The sequence below is a fragment of the Triplophysa rosa genome, linkage group LG5 (assembly GCF_024868665.1).
Source record: "Triplophysa rosa linkage group LG5, Trosa_1v2, whole genome shotgun sequence".
Classification (NCBI taxonomy): Eukaryota; Metazoa; Chordata; class Actinopteri; order Cypriniformes; family Nemacheilidae; genus Triplophysa; species Triplophysa rosa.
In genome coordinates, this window is record NC_079894.1 from 14,719,185 (window position 1) to 14,743,687 (window position 24,503).

Here is a 24,503-nt window from a genome sequence, read left to right on the forward strand (position 1 = left end):
TAAAAAGAAATTCTGTACATTTGAATGTATTTATGAATGCTTGAATATAAATTACATAAGAACTTTCCTTTGACTAAAATCAGACTAAATAGAACGACATGTCTGAAACACTAAAAAGCTGAAAATTTAAGGAGTTGACTGATTACGAATGACCTATTTTGTGATTATGTTCGTTAACTATTCATATTCATTCTTGGATTTGTCAAAATTTTCTGTAAGAATCCTCTTGTTTAAATTGAAAACAGTAAACTTCAAAACTAGCACAGATTTGTTCGGCATGTTTCTGATTTGCTCCATAACTTTAAATTTACATTTTAGTGACTAAAATAATCCAGAATACAATAAATACAAGAACATATTTTCCAGCACATTTGTTGGCACCACAAGAAAGACATTCTGACTTCAGTTTATCTTTTTTAAGTGAATAGTTATAGTAATCCATTCTGATTTCTTCAGTATTTTTATATATTAATTCTTGTAAATGTTTTGTTTGATTCCTTTCTGTCCACTTATAACATTTAACATACAAATTTAATTCTACTTTTTACATTGATCTAATTCATGACTTATGCCATCAACCTTTTCGAGGGTGAATAACCTGGATTTCGCTGTACGGGGCTCAGGAATGCCACAAATAGGGTAGGAAAGGTCATTTGTTTCATGTTTCACGATGTGAAATACAATTTGGATAAGGCTGAGGATCAGGCTGTCAGAAAAGACCACTAAGTACAGACAGTCCTGCATTTCACAAAGCCCCTCGGACAAGACACTGCAGACCACGCCATAAAACCTGTAGCACACCACTCATTGTTCATCTACTGTATGTATGAATCCACAAATCAATTCTCTCATTACCGAACACCACGAGAAAACAAATCTGAAGTACGGTAGGTCTCTCTATAGAACAGGACTGCAGCATGCATTCGACTTGATTCAACTTTATGATGTCATATGATGTCACATCAGGTGATCATGACAGTGCAGCATGTGATGCTGAATATAGTGAACACTTGAAATATAAGTCTGTTCAAACATTTTACAATACTGCACATGAGCAACAATTCATTAAAACAATGAACACAGCTCCAGAATCTACATTCAGTACATTTTGTTTGTTTAGGGGTGGTTTCCCGCACATGGATTAGTTTAAGCTTAGCTAAATTGGGACATTTAAGTAAATTTCAAGATGTCTTACAAACAAGCATCACAGTTGTGCATCTTGAGACAAAACAATGGCAATGCTGTATTTTAAATTGTGTCAGTGCAAGCTGTTTTCAGTTTAGACAGCTTTAACATTTACTTTAGTCTAGGACTAGTCTTAAAGGTAAATTCATCCCAAAATCAAATTTGTGTGATTTTGTACTCACCTACATGACGTTAAACATGTTTTGAGACCTCCCGGCATCTTCGGAGCACAAATAAAGATATTTAGGTGACATCCGAGAGATTTCCAGGCCTCCTCATAGACATCATGGCTATAGTTGTTGTCAAGGTCTAGAAAAGTACAAAAGACATCGTTAAATTGGTCTATCCGTTCAAAGTGTCTCAATTGAATTTTTTTGAAGTGACGAGAATGCTTTATGTGCGAAAAACAAACCAAAATAACGACTTTAATCGATATATTCTCCTCTGTCTTGTCAGTCTATGGTGCGGGTTCACGAGAGCACTTCGACGCATGCGCATTCGGTTTGTCCGGTTGGGCAAAAAAGTCTTCCTCAATATCGAAATCATCAGACATTTTACGAAGATCAGCTTATATACAGCGTGCGTCTTCTTGTAAACACAGAGTTGCGCTTCCGGGTTGTCAGTCAGAACGCCGGTGTCTGCCCCCACCGAATGCACATGCGTCGAAGTGCTCTCGTGAACCAGCACCATTGATACACTGACATGACAGTGGAGAATACATAGATTAAAGTCTTTATTTTGGTTTGTTTTTCGCACACAAAGCATTCTCGTCGCTTCAAAAAATAATTATTGAGCCACTATGAGCAGATGGACCAATTTAACGATGTCTTTAGTACTTTTCTGGACCTTGACAACAACTATAACCATACTGTCTATGAGGAGGCCTGGAAATCTCTCGGATGTCACCTAATTATCTTTATTTGTGCTCCGAAGACGCCGGGAGGTTTAACGTCATGTGGGTGAGTAAAAAATCACACAAATTTGATTTTGGGATGAACTTACCCTTTAAACCCTGTATGGGAAAACCACCCCTTAATGTTTACTTTTACGCATTTGTGACATTTTTATCCAAAGCCATCAGTTCTTTTTTTCTCTGGAAATCAAACGAATGATTTTGCTGTTGCTAACGCCACGCTCTAGCAGTTGAGGAACACCCACACCAAGTAGTCAGTATAATGGATTTCTTATTGTTCTAACTGCGTATCAGTGGGCTTCGTGAATTATTGTGGCCATTAAACATGACTTGATCTAATTTGGGGAAGCTTTAATAAAAACGTCAGACCACTTCACAGTTTATGACTCATCACGGTGATTTACATCTCCACTCACACATTAAACGTGTATGTTAAGACTCCTTACCTGCTAACATTTCAAAAAACTGAGCACAGGGTTTCCAGCACACATTCCCTAAACGCTCTTCATTTGTAAAAAAATACGCATTGTGTGCCATGATGACGGGGGAGAGACAGAGATGAAATACAAGGAGCTCAAGCCCAGCGTACATTCTGTCCTGACTGCCTCCTCTCGAGGCCGGTCGGGGCGTGTGTTGCACAGTTTCCACCTCTGTTCGTTCCAGCAGGTACCAGGCACGGTGAGAGGCTTCAGCCCGGCAGCGCTGACCCGAGACGCCCTCAGCTAGTAGTGATGGATTATCTCCTCCTCCAGCTCTGGGCCAGAACCGTGAGCTGTTATGGGCTGAGCCCACACATTCCTATTCATCAGTATTGTGCAATAAATGCATACATGTGCACAAACACTGAGAGAGAATAACACAGTGACCTGATATATGTTTATACTGCAGAGGCTCTGTAATAAATGGCGCACAGTGGGTTTGGGATTTTCATTAGTGGTTTGATACAGACTTTATAGGTTTAATGCTCTTGTGCAAACTACTGTAATAAAGATAATGTATTTCATTGAAATTGCAAATTAAAGACAGTTTCATCCAACGCTGGCACCTGGCTCAAAGTTAACTTCCGGTCTGTGTTTGGTTGTAACAATTTATTTCATATTTATTTCATATCAATATTCATTTACGTTCATATTAATACTTTATTATTATTGATTCTTTGCGGAGGTCTACCAGAAATTAAGTTTGGGCCACATAACGTTTGTTTACAGTATGTTGTTGCCGCTATATAATTCAATTTTTTTCCATAATGCTAGATGTATGGAATTTGGGCTGCGTTTCCCAAAAGCATCGTAAGCCTATGTTGATCGTAGCTTCATTGGTGACAATGGACTTAAGGTTACGATGCTTTTGGAAAACGCAGCCCTGATAATTTTATTAAGTCGGATCTGTTAGTGTTACACACTTAAGTTTGGAAAGAATATTATTGTGATAATAGCCATAGACACTAATTAGAGTCAAAGCAGGTTAAGATCACAAGATATCATACAGAGATGTAAATAAATTAATCATTGATACTTCACAGTGTTTGTAGCAAAGGTCTACATGACATAAATTAAATTAAACATGATCTTTTATGAAGCAGTTGCCAAATTCACCTGCCTATCCCTTTAATGGAAAAAAACTGTAAACAAATTTGGCTTTTATAGACTGTTTCATCGGATACACTGGTCTGGCCCGAAGTTAACTTCTGGTCTGTGTCTGTTGATCGCTCTGGCTAGTAGCTAATACAACGATTTATATTTTATATTATAATTTCTATCAATATTTTATTGTATATTCATTTTATTAAATAAACAATTTGTTGAATGAGTTGTGTAACTTTGAGGCATTTAAGTTTAGCCAAGTAATGGTTCTTCTACTGGTAGACATACTTTTAACTTGCTAGCTTATATCATTTACTTGTTATTTCTTTTGTCTGTTATCAGAAATAATCTACAGGGACTCTATTCTCTGCGGATGTGTACCGGAAGTTAAGTTAGGGCCAAAAAGTGTGCATGCGCCGTTATGTTTCTTTGTGTTGTTGCTTTGAAACTGTCTATACACGCCTGTAATAATGTTGACACTCCTTCCAAACTTTATATAATTTGCAAGACCTGTCACAGACACAGATTTTACACATCATACCAAGACCTTCTACCGGTTCTGGAATGCACAGGCTCTTCCTCTTCACATGCTGACCCATAATATGCTTCTTCCTCTAGTGTTGGACCGCTGTACTTGCCAGCTCACTGTATAGGCTGCTGTTACAGTAAGCTTAGAGTCTATAGACTGACCTTCCCTCTGAACCTGCTGCTGCTGTTTCACCTCACACTTCCCCCATAAATCCTCCACAATGTTTCCTCTCAGCCACACAAATGTGGCCCCATTTGTGGCCTTTCATTGTTTCATCCAGTTGACCCCATCCTGCCAGGCTTCTTGATACCTGAAATCAAAATATTCTCTATAAATCATAACAGTTTTTCTGCAAAGGCTCTAACTGTGTTTTCTTTCCTTCAGAAGAGGTTTCAATTGAATGTGATGTGTTTTTGTTCTACAAATGTCATCGCGCGTTTACATATTTCAAATTAACGGATGGTAGATGTCGTTTTCTTGAATACTGAGAGAAAGCGGATGCCAAAATGTCTTTTCTAATGGCGATGCATTGGATAAACAACTTAAGCCAACATGACAACTTGCACTTGCAGAGCAAGTGGAATTAAATATGGTTTCATCTTTGTCAAAGTAGCACTTTATTGCAGGACTTTTTTTAGCCCAGTCAGACAATGCGTGCCAACATGTGTCTCCCACCACTGTTAAAGCTCTCTGCTGCTGACTCTCTTTAAATGAATACAAATGAATGTTTTCATTTTGAGCTGAACAGAAAAGTATGTTATCTCAGGCTTGCTTTCCTCTGCACAAGAGTAGAGAAAACAAACACTCAAAACCTTTTCAAAAATGCAATCCCATTATGACGAAATTGTTTTAAGGTTGTGCGTAAGAGTGATGGTGTGATTATTACAGTCAGTCTGACAGGTTTAAAGGTGCCTCAGAGGTCACAGCTTCACATGATTCATATATTTCATATATATTTCACTGAGTGAGAATTGTCATGTCTCAGTTTGTTTTGATAAATAATACAGCGTTTTATAGCAATTCTATAATTGTGAAATTATTACGTCTTTACTTACAGAATTTGTTTAATAGATATTTTAAAGATAAATGTGAACATTTAGAGAAACTTGGCAGTTTGCTTTCTAAAATGATAATTTCATTTCGGTGGAATTCTGACTCATGCCAGAAACAGTTAAGATGTGTGTGTATCAAGGGGAAGGGCTAAATAACTGTTGTGTGATCTCATTGGGTTTTTAAATATATGGCAATGTTTTTCTTGCCACAAAAAAAAAACATTGTGCATGACACTATTGCACGACTGCAAGTAAATAAACACTTTCATTTTTGTTTTAACTTAATCTTTATTGTTCCTTTTATTTGACCACTGCAGTATCTGACTGAAATACAATAATTCTGTTTTTTTTTCAAATGTTCATGCATGATTATTAAATGACCTTTTTTTACTATTTCGTACTCATCTGAGCCCAAAATGGCTGCCATGTGTCTTCAGCTGAAGTGCGCTGATATAAATCTCTCCCGTGTAAGGGCCCAGTCTGACCTGTACGGTTGGCCCTCGTGAGCCTTTGTTTGGCAGACGCCTCTGCTTCTCCTTTCATCCTCCCCTGAGATAAATCCCTTGATAGACCCATCTCGACTCTGGTTGAAAGTGCGGTGTAGCCGGCGTCATACATCACAGAGGAGCTGGCCCGTTTGATGTGGGGCTGTCGCGGCCCACGGGTGGGCTGGAGATGGGCTTCCTCACAGTTCCCCCTTGAAACACGCTCATCAATCCTGCGGTCCGACTGTAGATCTCTAGCTTTGCCCTCTTGACCACAGAAAACCAACAACAAGAACATGAGCATCAGACTGTGTGACGTTGAGGAGCTGATTCCTCACTGGCAGAAGAAGCTATCCGTCACAGCAATGGACTCAGATTAGCTCCTGACAGTATATAAATCACAAGCTAAATTGGTATCTGATAAAAACCACCTTTACTTTTGCGGTAATTCCACGCATTTCTGGAATACATGAGTGACGTTATTGGATGCCTTGTGTTCTCAAGTTGTTCAAAAAATAAAACATCAAAGATAAGGTTTAAAAAAGGTTTAGTCAAATCAAATGAGTCACACGTGTTACTCCTGAAGCCAGCTGATGAAGAGCAGACATTTGATAATTTACTTTCACTTTCAGTTCCACTAGATTCCAGCTCATATTCTTTGCCATCAGAAAACCATCAACGTCAACTCATCAAAAAATACTATTGCGAATTCATGTCACTTCCCTCCAGCACGCAGAGGTTGCCACACCGTGTGCATCATGACTCACAATGAGGTGCCATAATCACTGGGGGGTAAGGAAGTCCCACACAAACACAGGAAGTGCTGCATTTCACACGGAGGGACAGAGAGTCTGAGGTCTGTGCCGCTGATCTGGAGATGAGATTAACCTGGCTGAGAGTCGCTTCATTGTTGCTGGTGACAGCGTAGGCCCTGAATCCCTTGTGAAAAATTTTGAAATTTCGGTCTATTAAGAGACTAAGGAAGTAATAAAACAGCACGAATGTGCAACCAATTGAAACGCTGTCAAATTAAGAGCGAAAGTAGTTCTTGTTGTATTTGCTGTGTGATGTCGAAAGACTTTGGCTGTCCAACACAATACTCTTTCAAACGTTTCTTGCCTTTGGTTTTATCTGGAGTAAACAATAATGACAACTAATTTACCATAATCTCACTGTCGTTTGCATAGTTTAACCATGAGATCTGTAGACTATGTAAACTATGGTAATGCAAATGGTAATTTACAAAAAAAATCACAATTACAACAATTACAATTAAAACCATTTTTCATGAGGGAGTGACTGATATGCAAATGTTTCTGGCTATAATGGAATGAAAAGAGTGCACGTTTCCATATTTATGGAGTTCCTCATCTGAGCATATCTGTCATTACCACAACATAGTTAACTCATGTTAGAATAATGTCATTGACCCGAGTGCTTCTGACCGTGGAAGGTTATCAGTGTGGAAGAATTCTGACCAGATGACAATGCAAATGGACCACCCACTGTTACTGAAGCACTGATATTGTAGTCCACCATTACCTTAACTTCATTCCCTTTTCTCCCCATTATTTTATAGGGGACCAATTAGCAAGTTCAGCGCTATAATAACATATGGTGAGTATTGACACTGTAATCAAATGAGCGAATGACAGCAGCGGCAGAAATGATTTATTCTTACTGAAATACAACCTAAATTTATTAGATGCACTATTCTTTTATTATGAGGTGTTTTACATGTATTTCTTTTAATTGCTTCTATATACCTATTGTTGATTATACACTACATAAATAATACACATATTATCCACAAAATATATGATTGATGGGTGATTTGCAATTAACTGGAATAACTGTACCATCATTAAACTGCCTGTGTAATAGTTATACAAGAATCAACCCAGCCAATAACGTTTTAGATGGTGTATAGCTTGTATAGGATCACCACTGTCAAGACACTATTCACATACTGTACAAACAGCTGAAAAATGCTTTATTGTAAAAATGCACCACACACTTTCATCTGTTCTTCCTCCTACATGTCCTCCTGTGAGCTCAGAGAACTGACTGAGTAAGAATAGAGTAGTAGAGTAGAGAAGAGTATCTGTTACAAATGGTAAATGAACTTGAATCCACAACATTTCACCACTGGTTTATATCACCTCCCTCATAGGTTCATCACAGGAATCTTTCACACACCACACCAGGAAATACTTTCTATGCGCCTTGTTTACACTATAGCGCCATCTGGTGGACATCGAGTGAAATTCCCTTACTACACCATGGGGAATTCTGTATAATTGTAAATGCGAAACTCTTAACAGATTAAAAATGCATCTTCAAATAATTAATTCTTATTAAAATGATTGTATTCTCTATAAACGCACCCTCAACGAATATCTGTAGCGTTCGAAACTCAATACAAAACCATTCATTTCATCCTCACGTATTTCCCATGAATATGTAATCAATTTTATAAACCACTAGATGTCCCTATCTCATCGGAATAATTGCGATCAATTATGCAAACCTACAGTACAGTGACAATTTTTTCTTGTGATATATTGTGGCATCATGTGAAATTTCATCACTTATTGTTTTGTAATGTTGTTAAGAAGACTGTTGTTAAGAACGAAATGCACTCTAGTTTTATTATATGATTTTGTTATAGGCCTAACTATAATTCCTACATAAAATCGTGTGATTCGTTTTGTTTTAAATACACCATGAATTTATAAACATGAGGTACACAAAATTATTTTTAAAAAGTTAAAAAGATTTTCCCATTCTCCACCAAACGAATTGCAGTGAACTTTTGAGCGGTTTGGGTAAAATGCTATTTAAAAAAATAAAGATGACAAAAGCTTTAACAACGATCTCTCTTCATGCGTTAAATATTTACTTTTATGTAATTTAAAAATGTCCTGTCCAAGTTGCCTAAAAGGGCGGAACAAGAAAAAAACAAAAAGACCACGTGTTTCAACGATCTATTGAATCACCTACGTAGACAGCATAAAAAGGTTCACGCGTAGTAGCTCTAAACTAATTTCAAAATACGCTGTATTTCTTTCTACCTACCAGGTTAAAAATGCTGTCGGGAATTTAGACAGTATAAAAACTTGAATAAAATCATTTAACAGATATGACGCTGAACTAAAATGCTGACTAGCTAGGCAGCTCACACTGTTTAGGACACCGCCTAGTTCTCATGAATCCCCATTGGTCAGACTAGCGCTTCCACTGCCACAATACTGCACACACGTGACCCTGCTTTTCTGTACACACACAGTAAAACACCCAGCTGGCAGTTAAAAGACAACGCCATGACGTTTTGACCAACAATCTTACCCCACATTCACAAAAACACCATGAACCATCTCCGTTGACAAACGCACGTTGTTCTGACCCGCGATGGCAAGCGCGCTGCAGATGAAACACTCCAGTCTGGAGCACACGCGGAAGCGCGTGATAGATCCACGGAGGAGGCAAGCCGCGCTCTCATTCCTCAGCAACATCTCTCTGGACGGACGACCCGTGCAGGACGACGGGGATAATCGGACGGAGCAGGATGACAGCTCGGTTTTGGAGGCGAGGACTAGACAGAGCCTGGTTTCTGCAGTGGGCCAGCAGCAGCAGCAGCAGCAGTCGTTGGCCGCAGCAGCGAACCAGGCTCTCAGCAGTGCCCGAGCTGCGGGCTTCGTCAGCGCGACCGCTGCTGCTCCTCCTCTTGCGTGCAGTGCGGATGTGGAGGGGGATGCATGCAGCGCTCAGGTGATCCATTCTGTGTTCAGCTCCCCTTTTTCTGCAGTGCCACCGGCTACGAGGGGGAGACTCCAGACGTTCACTCAGGGAATCCTGCCTGTGTCTTACGCCAGGCAGTCCAGCCAGAACTGCTGCTTGGAGGGGGGACAGATTGCCAACTCTGCCCTGGAGCTGCAGCGATCCAGGTAACATAACGCAATCATTTCCCTTGCAGAAATGCATTGCCATTGATATTTTGTAACACTTAACAAAGAATTGATTCAATTACAATGGACCTTTATCAGAAGTAACATAACTTTTCTGCCATTTTGCTTTATTGAAGATTTATTCAAATGGAGCCCATGGTCATTTTTAGTGGATAGCAACTGTAAAGTTTTCCTCGGGTTCACACAGGTGTCCTTGCAGGGTAACCGTGGGTTTAATATATCACATCTATATGTTTAACTAAATTGCACTACCAGAAAGTCTCAAGTTTTTATTATTGAAATAAAAAGAGAATGTATTTAATGCTTTAAGCGTTTACCTATACTATGCTAATAATGAAATGACAATATGCATACATTTTACATGGGCCGTAAGTGTCCAGATATTTTTGGGTGCCACTGTATTAACTAAAGGGATATTACTATAGTATAACGTACAAAAAAGTTGCTTTTCAAAGTAATTGTAGACAGAAATACAGTACAGGAAAGTCCTGTGCAGTTCATTCATTAGAGGTGCTATAGAGGACACAAAGAACATTAGGAGAATACATAGAAGCTGTCCAGTGGGGGATTACCAACTGACTGTAGTGAAACATGAGATAAGATGCCATTGAACTAATGGCCCCATTAGAATCAATTAACACAACCCCTGAAAAACTAATCAATAATCTCCATTCAACCCATTCTGCATCATTCACTAAAATCCTGTGTGACCTGCATTCTGTATGCATGATTCTGATGATTAGTGTGCAGTTTACAAGGTCCTCTACAAGTAGTAAATGTCAGCAGCAAATATCCAGTCTTCTCGACATCATAAATAAGTAATTGTTATTAAGTTGTAGAACTGTCTTCAGATGGCATTCATCTTCAGAGTGTGTCCTCTACTGAAAAATACGCTAGTATCTCGAGAGCCACTGGATTATATTTAGCGTGCTCACTCAGTGATGACAACTGTCTCTAATCAGAGATGAGCAGGTGGCAACAACGGCGTGTTTGCCAGACACATTATTTTCAGTTCCAACTACTCAAAGAACCAGCCTAACCACAACATTTTAATAGCTAAACAAGCCACATTCCTGCTGCCTATTGTTTTAACTGTTACTTTAGAGCAGGGGTCTTCAACCGGGGGTTGGAACTGCAAGGGGTCCGCTAATTACAGTTTACTCACGGGCAACTTTTTGTTACAAATGTAAAGCATGGGTACAGGAATATTACAACCAATGTTCTCTTTAAGCTGCGCACGTGCGCGGCCGCGCGAACTCATTGAAGCTCCCGCGCATTGTAATTTTAACCTGCGTGCGTGCAGACAAAAACATCCATTCAAGCAAGCAATGGAAGAAACGTTATCTGCATCATAAAAACCGGTAGAGTTAGAATCAGTGCATTCTCTGTCTCCTTTCCGATAAAAGTACGCATGAAAAGAGTTGCGTGCAAATGAAGTGCATTCTCGATTGATTAATTGTCATTAATTGCATTAAGCGTAAAATTCAATCATTCAAAAGTAGTGTATTGTGCACTTTTATTTTAAAAGTACTGCTATATGAACAAAAGTGCAATAAGATTTGGTTTGCAAATACTTTAAATAAATAATGCGCTTTTTTACAACAAAATATTTCTTGTAAATCTCAACTTAAACATTAATGTAATCAAATTAAATATAAAACCAAAGCTATCTGCCTCTGCCAGGGCATTAACGTTCTGTCTAGTTTGATATAGAAAAACAAATTATAATGAATATTGATTTTATTGCTTATACTACATAAACTCTCTTTCAACACAAAGTGAAAAGTGTACTGTATTTAAAGCACATCTTTATCAACTAAATTATTGTATGCTACTTTTTTCTTTATCTTAACAATTCATATAAGGAGAACACAATTCCTTTAAAATGAATGAGTGTTTTGGGCCCGTCCTTTGTTGTTTGATGAACATTATAAACAGAGATCCTTTATTATGCTGCTGCCCCTTTAAGAGCTCTTTATACAGATATACGGATCTAATAAACTGTGACGTGTCCGTTTTGTTTCCCAGCTGTTAACGTTCATAAAACGGACTACTTTTACATGGACCCTTGCTAATATGGGAATTTTGACATACTTTTGTGTTTATTTGTCCGTTTCAGAGTAAGAAGACGTGAAAGAGAACTCAGTTTAGTAGTTTGCGCTCTGACTCTCTAGGCGCGCATGTTTAAAAATGTTTTCTGCATTAGCCTCACACTGCATATAACACACGCAACACAATTCGTTGTTGTTGCTGTTTTGTACCTTAGCCGGGGAATTTTCTGTATTCTGCAGTCTATTGATTTCCTTCCGTTTTATCATAAATTGCATTAAATAAGCCTTTTACACCCGTGCATATAACATCTTTGTGAGGCGAGGGCACTGATAGATAAGCGTGATGACATATTTTTGTATGCAAAACCCGGAAGCGAGTTAGCATTTTATGACTTCCGGTTCCATCGCTCCAAAGTCTATGGGGTTTTTTAATGGGTTTTTAGTAAATAGTCCGAAAAAGGTCTGTGGTAAACAAAACCTCAAAATATTTTCACGTTTTATTCTATGACATAAAACACACCAATTATGACCCGCTTGTGATTTTTCAAACCCTTATTGTGTCTTAAAAACTGAGTTTTTTTACTAAGTTGCTAAAAGCGACTACTTCCTTTGGCAGGGACGTTAGATGTCATCGCGCATATAAAGCTCACAAATAATGCAACATGGGCACAAATCTCTTAAAACGTAGATGCGGATTCATTCATGGAGTAATGACTTACCAGCGAACACATTTTTTAAAAGTTTGAAAGAGTTGTCGGAGGCTTGGTGGTGGTGTTGATATGGAGCGACCTTAAGTGTAGTCTGTTTATAGCATCGTATTAGCTTTTAGTTCTGCCGATTGTATTTCAGCTTCAAAAGTAACAAATGTGGTCTTGATAGACAAAACGTTTAAACATCATAAACCTTTGTTAATCACAGAGCTTATTTTGTGATCTTCCAAAAGTCTATGTGAAAAATGCATAGGCTTTCGGTCGAGGGAACCACACGGTGCTTACTTCCGGGTTAAACTTGCTAAAACAATATGTCATCTCTGAGGCACTGGATTCAGTTCTGGTGTTCGCGCTTCAGGGGTTTTAGGCCAACCCCAAATGCTCTCATTGGATGTGACGTGTGGTGACGCCCATCCCAAGCCAGTACCGATCAACATCCCACCCTTTGTGTGACCCATGGTTTGTCTGCACGTTTCAGAGCCAGTGAGCCACGGACTTTCGAAATAAAATAATACTTAAAAAAAGCTGAGTTAATGCACGATAAAATAATTGTCAGCGTTAATTAGTTAATGCGTTAACGTGACAATAACGTGTTAACTTGCCCAGCCCTAATTTAGTTTGAAATGACTTCATTTACCTGACTACATTAATACATTAACAAAGTTCATTTTATGGGTGAGATTAAATAGCTTCTTAAAATTGCTGCATGTTCGGTTTTCGAGAGAATTGCATTTTCGTATGTTATATATGTAACATGTTGACCATAATTGAGAGGTTTTGTGGTGAAACGGAACCGCTTAGAGAGGGCACATTAAGAAAAAAGTCTACAGATCTGTATACTTAGCAAAACTAGTCAGCGTTATGTTAAACCTTAGTGGTTAACCATAGAAATCATGAAAATAGCATGTGCTGATTTTAGTGTTGTTACTGTATGTAGAATAGGCTGTAAAGTAGAATATGCTCACACACCTTAAATGTGACATCAGGGTTTTGTTTAGCTTAAACTGAACTGTCAGTCTGACCTGCAGATTACAGTAAATGCACAACAAACAGGCACGCACACACATACTTTCTATTAAACAGTGTTGGACTTGTTCTAAATGGGCAGCTGCTGGAAGTAAACACAGGTTCCAGGCAGGATGCCCAGTCTGTACCCTGACTCCCGTTCCCCTCCTTCCTCTCTACTCCCTGCTTCTGACCTCCACTTCCTCCCTGAGACTCCCTCCTGCCCGCCTGCCACTTTCCACCAGGAAGACCAAAACCTTCAGATGAGCTGCCAAGAGCAAGAGAGAGTAGAGACTGTGAAGAGCAAGGGTGTCTCTTGTGTGCTGACAAATGCCTTTAGAACAACACACACAGTACTGTACGTGAGCTATATGGTCTACCTTGATTTGGACAACCCAGACAATAACATTAGTATGTGTGATTGTTAAAAACTAATGGGTGGCTATACATCTTTTTAAAGAGCCTGTGTCTTTTTGGTGCTGACCTAATCTTGCCTTGCAATCGAATCAATCCTAAGAGACAGCTAAAATAGAGTATGATGTCATGAACAAGCAATTTTGGAGCATTAATGGAGAGAGAAACAGGAAAGAATGGGAGGTTGTCAACACAATGTTTATTAGCGTTGGTGTTTACAACAGCACTATTGTATACTTCGTAGGCTATTTCTTTAAGCTATTGTTTCGGATGATATTTTACATGTTGGATATTTTTATTATTTTTCTCTTTCAATGAGAGTATCTCCAAAACAAGCCATAAATTCCAGCTTTTGTTGTTGGTGAGCAATGCACAGACTGACTGCCCAGAACAGAGTATGTGAGTGGAGATCCTATATCATCACTCTGTAATGCAAGTTAAAGGGATAGTTCACCCAAAAATGAAAATTCTGTCATAATTTACCCACCCTCTTGTTATTTCAAACCAGTATGAAATGAACAAAGAACACAAAAGAAGATATTTTGAAGAATGTTGGTAACCAAACAGCGCCGGCTCCCATCCATGTGGACACAAAACCAATGCAAGTGAATGGGTGCCGGTTAACAAAATATTTTCTTTTGTGTTCTGTGGAAGAAACGACAAGAACATGAGGAAATGATGACAGAATTTTCATGTTTGGGTTAAGAATCACTTTAAAAGAGAAAACGAACATAATTAACATAATCTTTGTTGTTTGAAAGCTACAATGTTCTTCTTTTTCCCCATTATTTATTATTTCAAGGCTAGCTTTATTCCCAACCAAACCAAGTTTCTTCTTGGGCCATTGTTGAATCTGTTTGCATTCCATAACCAGAGAAACAAGGGTTGCTTTGAATGGTTCTTGTCTTTTCTCTCTCCATCGTGTGGTTAGCTGGCATTACTGAGAGATTGCGTTAACATTCTTTCCCAGTGAACGAGTCGGGATAAGGTATTAAACCAAACCTTAAAGGTGCAGTGAACTAAGACTACAAGTTGAACCCGAGCTTTTGTTATATAAGAGGGAATCGTATTCAAGCGAACATCCTGTAAGTGTCAGAACTGAATACGCCCTTGTTACTGAAATAACAACTGTTATTGACACCAGGCTCAGCGAACGGCAGGTTCTGGAATGCACCTATCTATAGATAGGTTGAACACTGCCTCCACAGAAGAATATCAACGCCTACTTCTCTAGCCCTGCCCACTGGTTCGCGCATGACAGTACTGAACACAAGCTGCACGGAACCAGATAGAGCGAGTATAAGCATCATTACCGTTAAAGATCGCAAAATATTGTGCAGTGCCTGTTTGTGGAAGACCACAGTCGCTGCATAACCTTCCTTCAGATTCCGACAGTAGGAATGCGTGGTTGAAGTTCATTTTTAAAGACGTTCCAGCTCACGTGGGGAAAACATTGAGCGTTTGTTCGCTTCATTTCAACGCGGATTCCTTGAACAAGTCTTTGCTGAGAGACTAAAATTAAAAAGCAGTGCTGTGCCGTCAATATTGGATCCGATAGGAATGGCGCAGCAATATTATGTGAGTAAAACATATTTGTACTATGCGTCACTATTGCATTGTTAGAGATCGCTTGATATGCCCTGATAGTATTACCTGGGGACCTCTAGTCATTTGTAATAATTGTAGTCGGCATCTCTGTGATTTGGCGGGCTCATATATAATTTTTCAAGGTTTTATCCACCGTTTGCGAATAATGGAGGCTGTTTTGAAGTGTTTTGATATTATTTCTGGTGCTAGGTCATATCCATATCTGCCAACACTGTCGTTTTGGCCGGGAGTCTACCGTTTGTTTATTTATCATGAAAACTATAACATTTGAGTCGCGGTGATCTTTTGTCTGGTTCGCGGGTCTTAAATGCTGACATGTACGGTCATATATCACTAAACACCATACAACTATAGGCTATACAAACTATACGCAAAGCCTTGCCATCACATCCGGGAAATAAGTTTGTAAATTTGAGTAAAATCAAGTTACGTAATGTTACGTGTCTAACCAAAATTCACAGAAGGCTCCAACTAAGTCAACTACACAAACTGCTATCCAATCATAGCAGTGGGCATTTACTTCCAAGTCTTCTATTGGCCCGCCCTTAAAAACCGAGCGTTTCTCCAGCCGGCCTCAAAACCAGGGTAAAAAAATAGCCTATTGATTTTGATGTTTTCGAATGTAAAAACCATGGGAACGTCATAAGTAGACATCAGACAATAGTATAAAACAATAAAAACGGCCAGTTCACTGCACCTTTAAAACCAGTGTCGGATGTGGTGGAAATTGCAACCAGGCAAATTTCAGCCAGAGCGTGATAAAAAAGCAGAGGGCTGCCAAAACTTTGTTGCTCTGTGCTGGGTCCTGAGAGTTTTCAAGAATGTACAGTGGGATTTTATTTTAAGAACTGATGTAAGGGAAATGCTGTTGTGTAATAATAGTAAGCAGATGTGGTGGTTAACTACCGGTTTCAGCTTAAATGAAAATGAAATGCAAGCATATTCCATTCAGATTCTGGTACCAGAAGTGAACGTCTTACAAGAATTGAGCACATATATTAAACACATTTAAAGGACCAGTGTATGAAATTAGCTGACATCTAGTGGTGAGGTTGTGAATTGCAACCAGCGGCTCACTCCACTCCTTCGAAGCACTACGGCGGCTGACACATAATTAAGATGTCATCACGTTTTTGCTTCTTTGCCGAAGGAGATAACAAAATGCGCTCAAAGCAGTTTGTCCGTTTAGGGCTACTATAGACCAGCGCTTCTCAAAGTCTGACTGAATTCGTTCTGGACCCGCCAAGTGCCAAACAAACACGCAGAAAACATCAGCACATTCAACTGACCGAACAAAACGGCGTTTCCAAAACTCTGTCACTTTTACAGACTGCCTGGGCATATGAACATGAACGTAGTTTTTCTGTAAATATTTGCATAATGTTGCCCAGACGGACATTTGTGCTGCATGATTCACTAGAAGTTACATTGAAGTACTATTTCATAAACCGAAAATATGTAAATGAGAACGGCTTTTTGCATTTTGTTGTATAAAAATGCAGCACTGTATATAACAGTTAAGACAGTAAACGCAAGTACAACTAGATGACGCCATGAATATGATGATTAGCATATGAAGAGTTGATTTGCAAAAAAATAACTTGTTCATAAGATGTTCAAAAACAATGTTTTTATTGTGCATTCAAATTAATATCAATGAAACTGCAGTTGGGTTCTTTTGATTAAGTAATAATATAAAATACAGCTAACTAACAAAATAAAACACTATAAAAACATTTAATAAATTAATAAAACTGAGTTATCCGTTTTTGCAGATCAACTCTTCATATAGAGTTGATTTGTTATTTAAAGTAGTTTTTAATGTTTATTAAAAGAAAGTTTTGTAATAACAATTGTACCGGACATTTGACGTTGACTAGAATTCAGATTCGGACCTTTGAATGTAAACTTTGAGAACCCCTGCTATAGACCGTTTCATCGGACGCGTGCGCGCCTGACCCCCAGTTAACTTCCGGTTTGTGTTTGGCTAGTGTCTATGAATGAATTTCACTAAGCTCAATCAATATTTTTATTTCACTAGTGCTTGTAAGAGGTTTTACAGTAATACGTATGAATGAATTTCACTAAGCTCGATCAATATTTTTATTTCACTAGTGTTTGTAAGAGTCATTTCAATAATTAAGCCCTAAACGGCTCCTCATACCATCCTGATCTTGTACACACACACGTAGGCCTACCATACCTTTAAGCGGCTTAACCAAAGTGACTTTGACATATTAAAAGTTCTAATAAAATTAGATGAACATGACAATTATTAAGTTATATAAAACATTACTTTTATTCAAGTAGGGATGCTCATATTGACCGTTTAACCGTTAACCGATCGTTAAAATTTTGACCGGTTAATACTATCAGTTAAACGATTTAAAAGGTATGTTTATTTTAAATGTAATAATATTAATAATTTTTTTTTAATAATAAAAATAATGTAATAATACGTTTTTAAATAACTATTAAATCGTACATGTTTTTAGTTTTCTGTATGGTGAAAGAAAAACATGCTAAGCATTAACTCACGGAGCGTGCAGATGCATGCGACTAGGTGTAAATGCCCTCTTAAACGTTTTCGAGACGTTAAAATCCGATCACGCAAATCACTTGAAGAAACTGGACACGTGTAATTCATCTGATTGTTGAGGCCACATTTGTCAGGGCTTTACTCCTCCAAACGGAGTGCCACTGGCAGCCTTGCTCAAGTTCTTTGTTTTAAAGATCCACCAAAAAATTACACACAGCACCTTTAAAGTAACTTCTCTTGTTTTCCAAAGCCGTTCACTGATAAGGGCTCTAAACACGTCTGTGCTTTGACTATCAGAAGGTATTTACAAGTCTAACTAAACTATGAGAGTAAATGTTTTTGCTTCTAGCCTTGTAGATTGATGAGCCTTTTAAAAACGTGTGTGTTGATGTTTTGACGAAATAAGTTTGGTCAGGAGTCAGGACTATTTAGTATGGGATGAATTTCATCTCAAAATGATTAACAAATGCATGCACAGTCATCCGTGAACGTGATACAAGTTACACTTGTATTTTACTATTCACAAACAAATGCCTTATGATTTGAATCTGTGAAATTTAGATTTTAATAAACATGAGGCGATTTACAGATGAGAACAGGATGAATCTCTCTTTGTGCACTCTTCAGCTGCAGCGTGCGAGGCTGCGTGGACAGGGAAAAACTGTTCTGATTGGCTGTGTCTTGTGATTGATTGTCGTGTCCCGCCCCTTTTTCGCGTTCGGTATGGGCAAACAAATTGCTTATCGCAGGAATCTCATCGCATAGCGTTTGGTTAGGACGCGGTGTTATGCCTTGTTTATGCACGCGCCTGGCTCTGCATCGCGAGTCTCCACTGATCTCATTTTTCTGAATGGTCGAGAGTCGTTTTGACGGATTACAATGAGGGCAATTTGTAATTCCCCTTTATGTCAAATTGGCAGCATCCAATCATTTCCTTTCATCAGAACATGATCGTAAGTGACCGGAGGAAAGGGCGCATGTTCCCGATTCATTACTCATAAACGTCACACCAATTCAGGAAAACGGGATCAGTGGAGACTCGCGGTGCGGAGCCAGGCGTGTGTATAAGGCATTAGACTATGACGGCTCACCACCGTCTAATTTGTTTCGCCATAGTTTCAAAACGAACTGAAAATATTTGTACACTTTTCATAATAACACAGCGAAAACATTGTTTGAGGCGTTGGATCTGGTTCTGCAATGCATTCATCTGTCACTTAATCAGACCCCCGTGTCGCGTGCTCACACATACACACAGGCACAGTGGTGCAATGTTTAAGGTCTTTGCACATACAGTCCGAAATTTTCGTATGCGTTTTTTCGTATTTGCCTCTTGTTTGTACGGTGTCTCTGAATTGTTATAAAACGCCTCTCAAAATGCTTGCTACTTATGCGAAAACGCAGAAAATCGAACCCGGTCCGAATTTTTTTATGACGGACAAAAATATCGGAGGCAGTGTGTAAATGTGATTGACACAAAGTGAAGTCGTATTTATTTTTTAACGTGCGGAAATTTCGGACGCAAATTTCGGACTCAATGTGCAATGGGCTTTACACAGACATTTTTCCTTCAGAGAGAGATAGCGACTAGCGTCATTTTGGATAAACCTTAATTTTAAGTGAGTGGAAAAATATCTCTCTGCGTATTTTCCGTTCAATGAGCGGCAGAAGCAGCACATTCATAACCAATAATTAACCAATAACTAATTAGCAGTAACATCACCTTGCACCATAGTGACGGGTAAAAATAGATTATGACGGATTTTTTACGAGCCTGTCTGTCAAAATGACGGACAATGAAAAAGTCTCGCGCAACCTCTGCTGCCAACCTATGCGTCGCTCTGTGAGACTGCCATCTAGTGGTAGGCTGTAGTTTATGCACGGTTGTGCGAGGATCTGAAGTTGTTTATGTGTGGATTGTCCAATGCAAAACTGCGAAAACAAAGTCTCAAAATCCAAATGAACCAAACAGGATGAATGAACGCACATCGCAGGATCCACAAATGCGCATCTTGTTATTGACGTGCACAAATTATGATATATTAATACGAAAGATTACATCTGGATTCACAAATATATCTCTGTTTGTACAAATCCATGCAGATTCATTTAATTCTGAATTTTGCGGACACGAAATGAAAGACATTTGTTTGAGGGTCATAACGCATAGGTGTTGGTTAATTCGTTGATAGATGTTTGAACGTGGTTGTGTAAAGCTGAAAACCGCGAAAAGAACGTCTCAAAATCCAAATGTACAGAACAGGATGAATGGACGCACGTTGCAGGATACACAAATGCACAGCTTATCATCAGTATGCGGAAAATGATTATACATGAACACAAAATTAAACATTGTATTCACAAATCTGTCTCTATTTGTACAAATCGCCTCATGTTTATTAAAATCAAAATTTCACAGATTCAAATCATAAGGCATTTGTTTGTGAATAGTAAAATACAAGTGTAACTTGTATCACGTTCACAGATGACTGTGCATGCATTTGTTAATCATTTTGAGATGAAATTCATCCCATAGTTTAGGACATTGTTTTCTTTGCATTCAAATGGTGTAATTCATAATCGTCCAGAATAAACAGGCCCGTTTTTCATTTACTCCAGATCAAAGTCTCCTGCGTCTTTGAAATTGAGATGTTCTTAAAGTTAAAAGGGGTCACAAACTTGTGATGTTTTAAAAATTCCTCAACAAAAGTAGAAGTTTATGTTGTGTTTTGTGCTGTGACTTCTATGAGTTCATAAACATACTTTAACCAGAAACGGACTCTGTACAAGTATGCAAATGAAATGCAAATACTTGCAAGTGCAGTCCAGTTAATGCTTAATGCTACATACTTTCAAAATGCAACAAGTAAAATCTCATGCGAATGTTGTCCAAGTTCAGTTTGTTTTATTCTTTAATGTAGCTAAAGAATGAGACAAATAAAACGTGTAGTCTTTCAGTTTGTGAAATGTGTTTGTGGGTAGCATGTGCTAAAGAAGTTGATGCTCTCATGTGTTGCTGCTTGGTTTCTCAGAGAACACTGTGAAAGACAATAATGCCCCATGGGAGTCGAGGTTCATCTGATGTGTTCTCTTTTTGCCCTCCTCTTTAATGGACACCGTTCACGGGTGTCTGGATTTTCCACCTCACCTGTTCAGGTTCTCTGGAAGCTCGGGGGTATTACTCTACACACTAAAGAAAGCTTTTGTCTTTGTAACATGCTGTACTTATTGAAATAAATACATTCATAGCATTCCCTGATGCACTGCTAGTGTGCCATCACATTAGAGACAGGTGAGGACAAGTCCATGTCCTTTCAAAAGCTCAAAATGAGAAGTTGTTGTTTCTAAGATAAGAACTTTAACATTTGCTGAACTTTTCATTGCATAGTGCCTGCTAACAGTATAAACTTGCATAGTATTGACTATTGAGCTCATAGTCCCTTTCCAAACGTAACCCAGATCTTTGCAATAGAACCAGGGTTTGACCTGTTTTTGTGAAGAGCTATACACTTGAAAAGCAAATAAGAAGAACCTGAGATCTGAGAAGAAAAAAACGTATGTTAGCGTCTCGAAATAGAAACAAGTCCTGCGTATGAGGCTTTCTGTCAAACTCCCTGGTGTATTGTACTTATCAGCGGGATAATAGATGTTGCTCATTACCCCAGCTTTCAACAAGGAATGTGTTATGTGAAAGTGTAACTGAAATCCTTGCCGGAGCCGTGACTTATCCTCTTACAGGGGCTTTATTCTGGAACATTCTGTGTGTGATCTCATGTTACATCAGCAAAACAGTAAAGTTCAGCAGTTGTTCTGTAACAGGTTCGGTATTGATGGAAACCTGGATTTGGATGTAATACTTTAAACTGCAGATATCTGTGCTGTGTTTGGAAAGGCTCCTATTCATAATAACTGTAAGACTCAAAATAAACTGTAGTTTTTGTCAAGTCTATACATAAATACAAATCTATTATCTATATTTAATGTATAGCTAATGTACAGTAGTTCAGTAAATAGTTGAAGTTAAAGATGAGGTAATACACGCAGTTTCTGCCAATCTTATATTAATCCATACCTGTCAACATTTTGGTACCAAAATCTGGGAGTCCCGCGATGGGGGGGAGGTTGGAGGGGGTTGTACGGGGCAAATAGTGCCCTAGGGTTGTTCCGCTTGACAATACTATCGTGTATCGACGATAGGCAGACATTTGTGCCATAGCTGATTCCTTAGACGATAGTTGGTTGTTTGTCAATTAATGTTGCAAATTAATATTACAGATGCGCCTTGCGCATTTCTTTCGTACGAAAGAGAGATCGCCACGCATGCGGCTTAGGCTTTTGCTCACGCAAGAGAGAGTTTGTAATGTAGCCTACGAGTTTTGCACACCTGAGAGAACTTGTAATGCACGCGACTCTGGCTTTTTCTCACGCCAGAGAGAGTTTGTAATGTCCGGAGTCTGATATTTCCATGCACGAGAGAGCTTGTAATGCGTGCAGCTCTGGCTTTTCCTCACGGCAGAGAGAGTTTGTAATGTCCGGAGTCTGATATTTCCATGCACGAGAGAGCTTGTAATGCGTGCAGCTCTGGCTTTTCCTCACGGCAGAGAGAGTTTATAATGTGGGGGGGTTTGAGTGAGAGAGCTCGGGCTTTTCGCTATGCGCATGAGGGTGTAAAACCAGCACACGTGTTGTTCCCGTTTGGCAATCAAGTAATAACAGCGCACACGGACATCAATGATGCATTCGGATTAATGACATTGATTTACAGCAATAGTTTGCTTTCTCTCGTTTAAAAGGTTATGTTGGGAAATAACAATGTTGCCAGCTGCACAGAACTCACACTCTGATATAATGCTAATAGGCCCTTTTCACAATGACGTCACTTAACTTCCGCCTTTACGCAAAGCAGTGTATCATAACATCAGTCTTGCAACAAACAAGAAGAACTTCCATTTGTCGTCGCGCTGGCAGCTGTGCAAGTGACTTGGTAAACTTCATTCTGAGGCGCTAGTGGAAGTAATGATAAACTGCTTCACGGCAGAACGAAAGATGCGTGACGTCATGTGAAAAGGGCCTATTGCGGTCAAACATGGGCTACGTTTGCTTCTGTTTTTTTGTCAACAAATCCAGCTTGTCATAGATAAATGCGTAAATTGCCCCGCCTCTCGATACGATCGAGTACCGGCGATCTACAGGCTGGCGATAGAACGATCTGACTATAGAGAATATCGCCCAACACTATAGGGCACCCCTCTGTAATGAATCTTTTCCTCTGTTATAAATCGGTTCATGTCCGGCATCTTTTTGCGCTGGGACCGTGCCAAACTATCTCCAAATCCAGCGTTATATCCACCGTTTATATAACAATTATCAAATAAACACAGCTAAACATCTGTCAGCCGAGTGAAGCGGCATTGATGGGTGGGCGTGCTCTTTCTCACGCTGGTTGAAGCGTGGGCGTGCTTTTCCGGGAGAATTGTCCAATACGCCCTTTTCACATGACGTCACGCATCTTCCGTTCTGCCGCGAAGCAGTATATCGTTACTTCCGCTAGCACTCCAGTTCATAAGGTGGCGGTAATGCACCTATAATCTGGTTTGCCAACCGCCAGTAAAACTCAAGAAGAAGTTACTTCCGCTATCGCCTCAGAATGGAGTTTACCAAGTCCCTTGCAGATCTGCCACAAATACGGCTAGATGATGTACAACGTTGTGAGAAGCAGAGCAGGATGAGAGAGATGCGAGACCGGTGCAACGCGCAGCTGAAGCTCGTTATCACTCGCATCACCGGCCTCACGCAGTTCCCTCACGGCCCTCGTCCCGCTCTGCTTGTCACAAACGTCTTGCAGACAAAGTTTCGCTAACGACAAGATCAAAGCTAGAGAAAGGTTACAAATTCTTCATTGAACAGTAGGGCTGTCATGATTATTAAATAATTGTCTCATCGCGATTGTTTGACCTCATCGCGATGGTTTCAGATCATCGCAATTATTGCACATCTCTATAGAAGACACTAGGAGGAGCTGTAGTGCATCTGCATATTGCATATTTTAGTGTATATATTGTAACTAAAGCGTGGTAATATTTATAAAATGTACCACCACAACACAATCACTTAAAAAAAAAAATAAAGCATATACCATACAAATTACCTGCAGTACAATTTAATATTATTTAAGCAAATCTCAGTGTGAAAACCAGTCTACCAAAATTTCATTAACATACAAGTAAAATTTAATTGTAGTCTTGCAAGTGAGAAAAAAACAGACTAGAAGCTTTTGACTGATAGTATTTTAATGGTGGCTTCAATTCACACCTGATCAATATACTTAATTTACAAGTATTTGGTGGTTGTATTATTGACAGGTAAAAGCCTAAACCTTAAATATATGATGACCCAATTTTTTCCTATGTATTTCCAAGAAAAAAACATAATCTTGTATTCAGAACAATATGGTCGTTTCA

General features: G+C 39.0%; 1 protein-coding gene across 2 annotated transcripts in view; it reads left to right on the forward strand.

Annotated features, from left to right (window-relative positions):
* The first annotated feature begins 6,012 nt into the window (after window positions 1-6,012).
* cables1 (Cdk5 and Abl enzyme substrate 1) overlaps window positions 6,013-24,503 on the forward strand; it is a 33,817-nt gene continuing 15,326 nt past the window's right edge. For both annotated transcript variants that reach the window (XM_057334146.1, XM_057334145.1), the window contains exon 1: window positions 6,013-9,694. In XM_057334146.1, coding sequence (XP_057190129.1) covers window positions 9,159-9,694 — 536 coding nt within the window. In that variant the 5' untranslated portion in view covers window positions 6,013-9,158. The remainder of the gene's footprint in view (window positions 9,695-24,503) is intronic.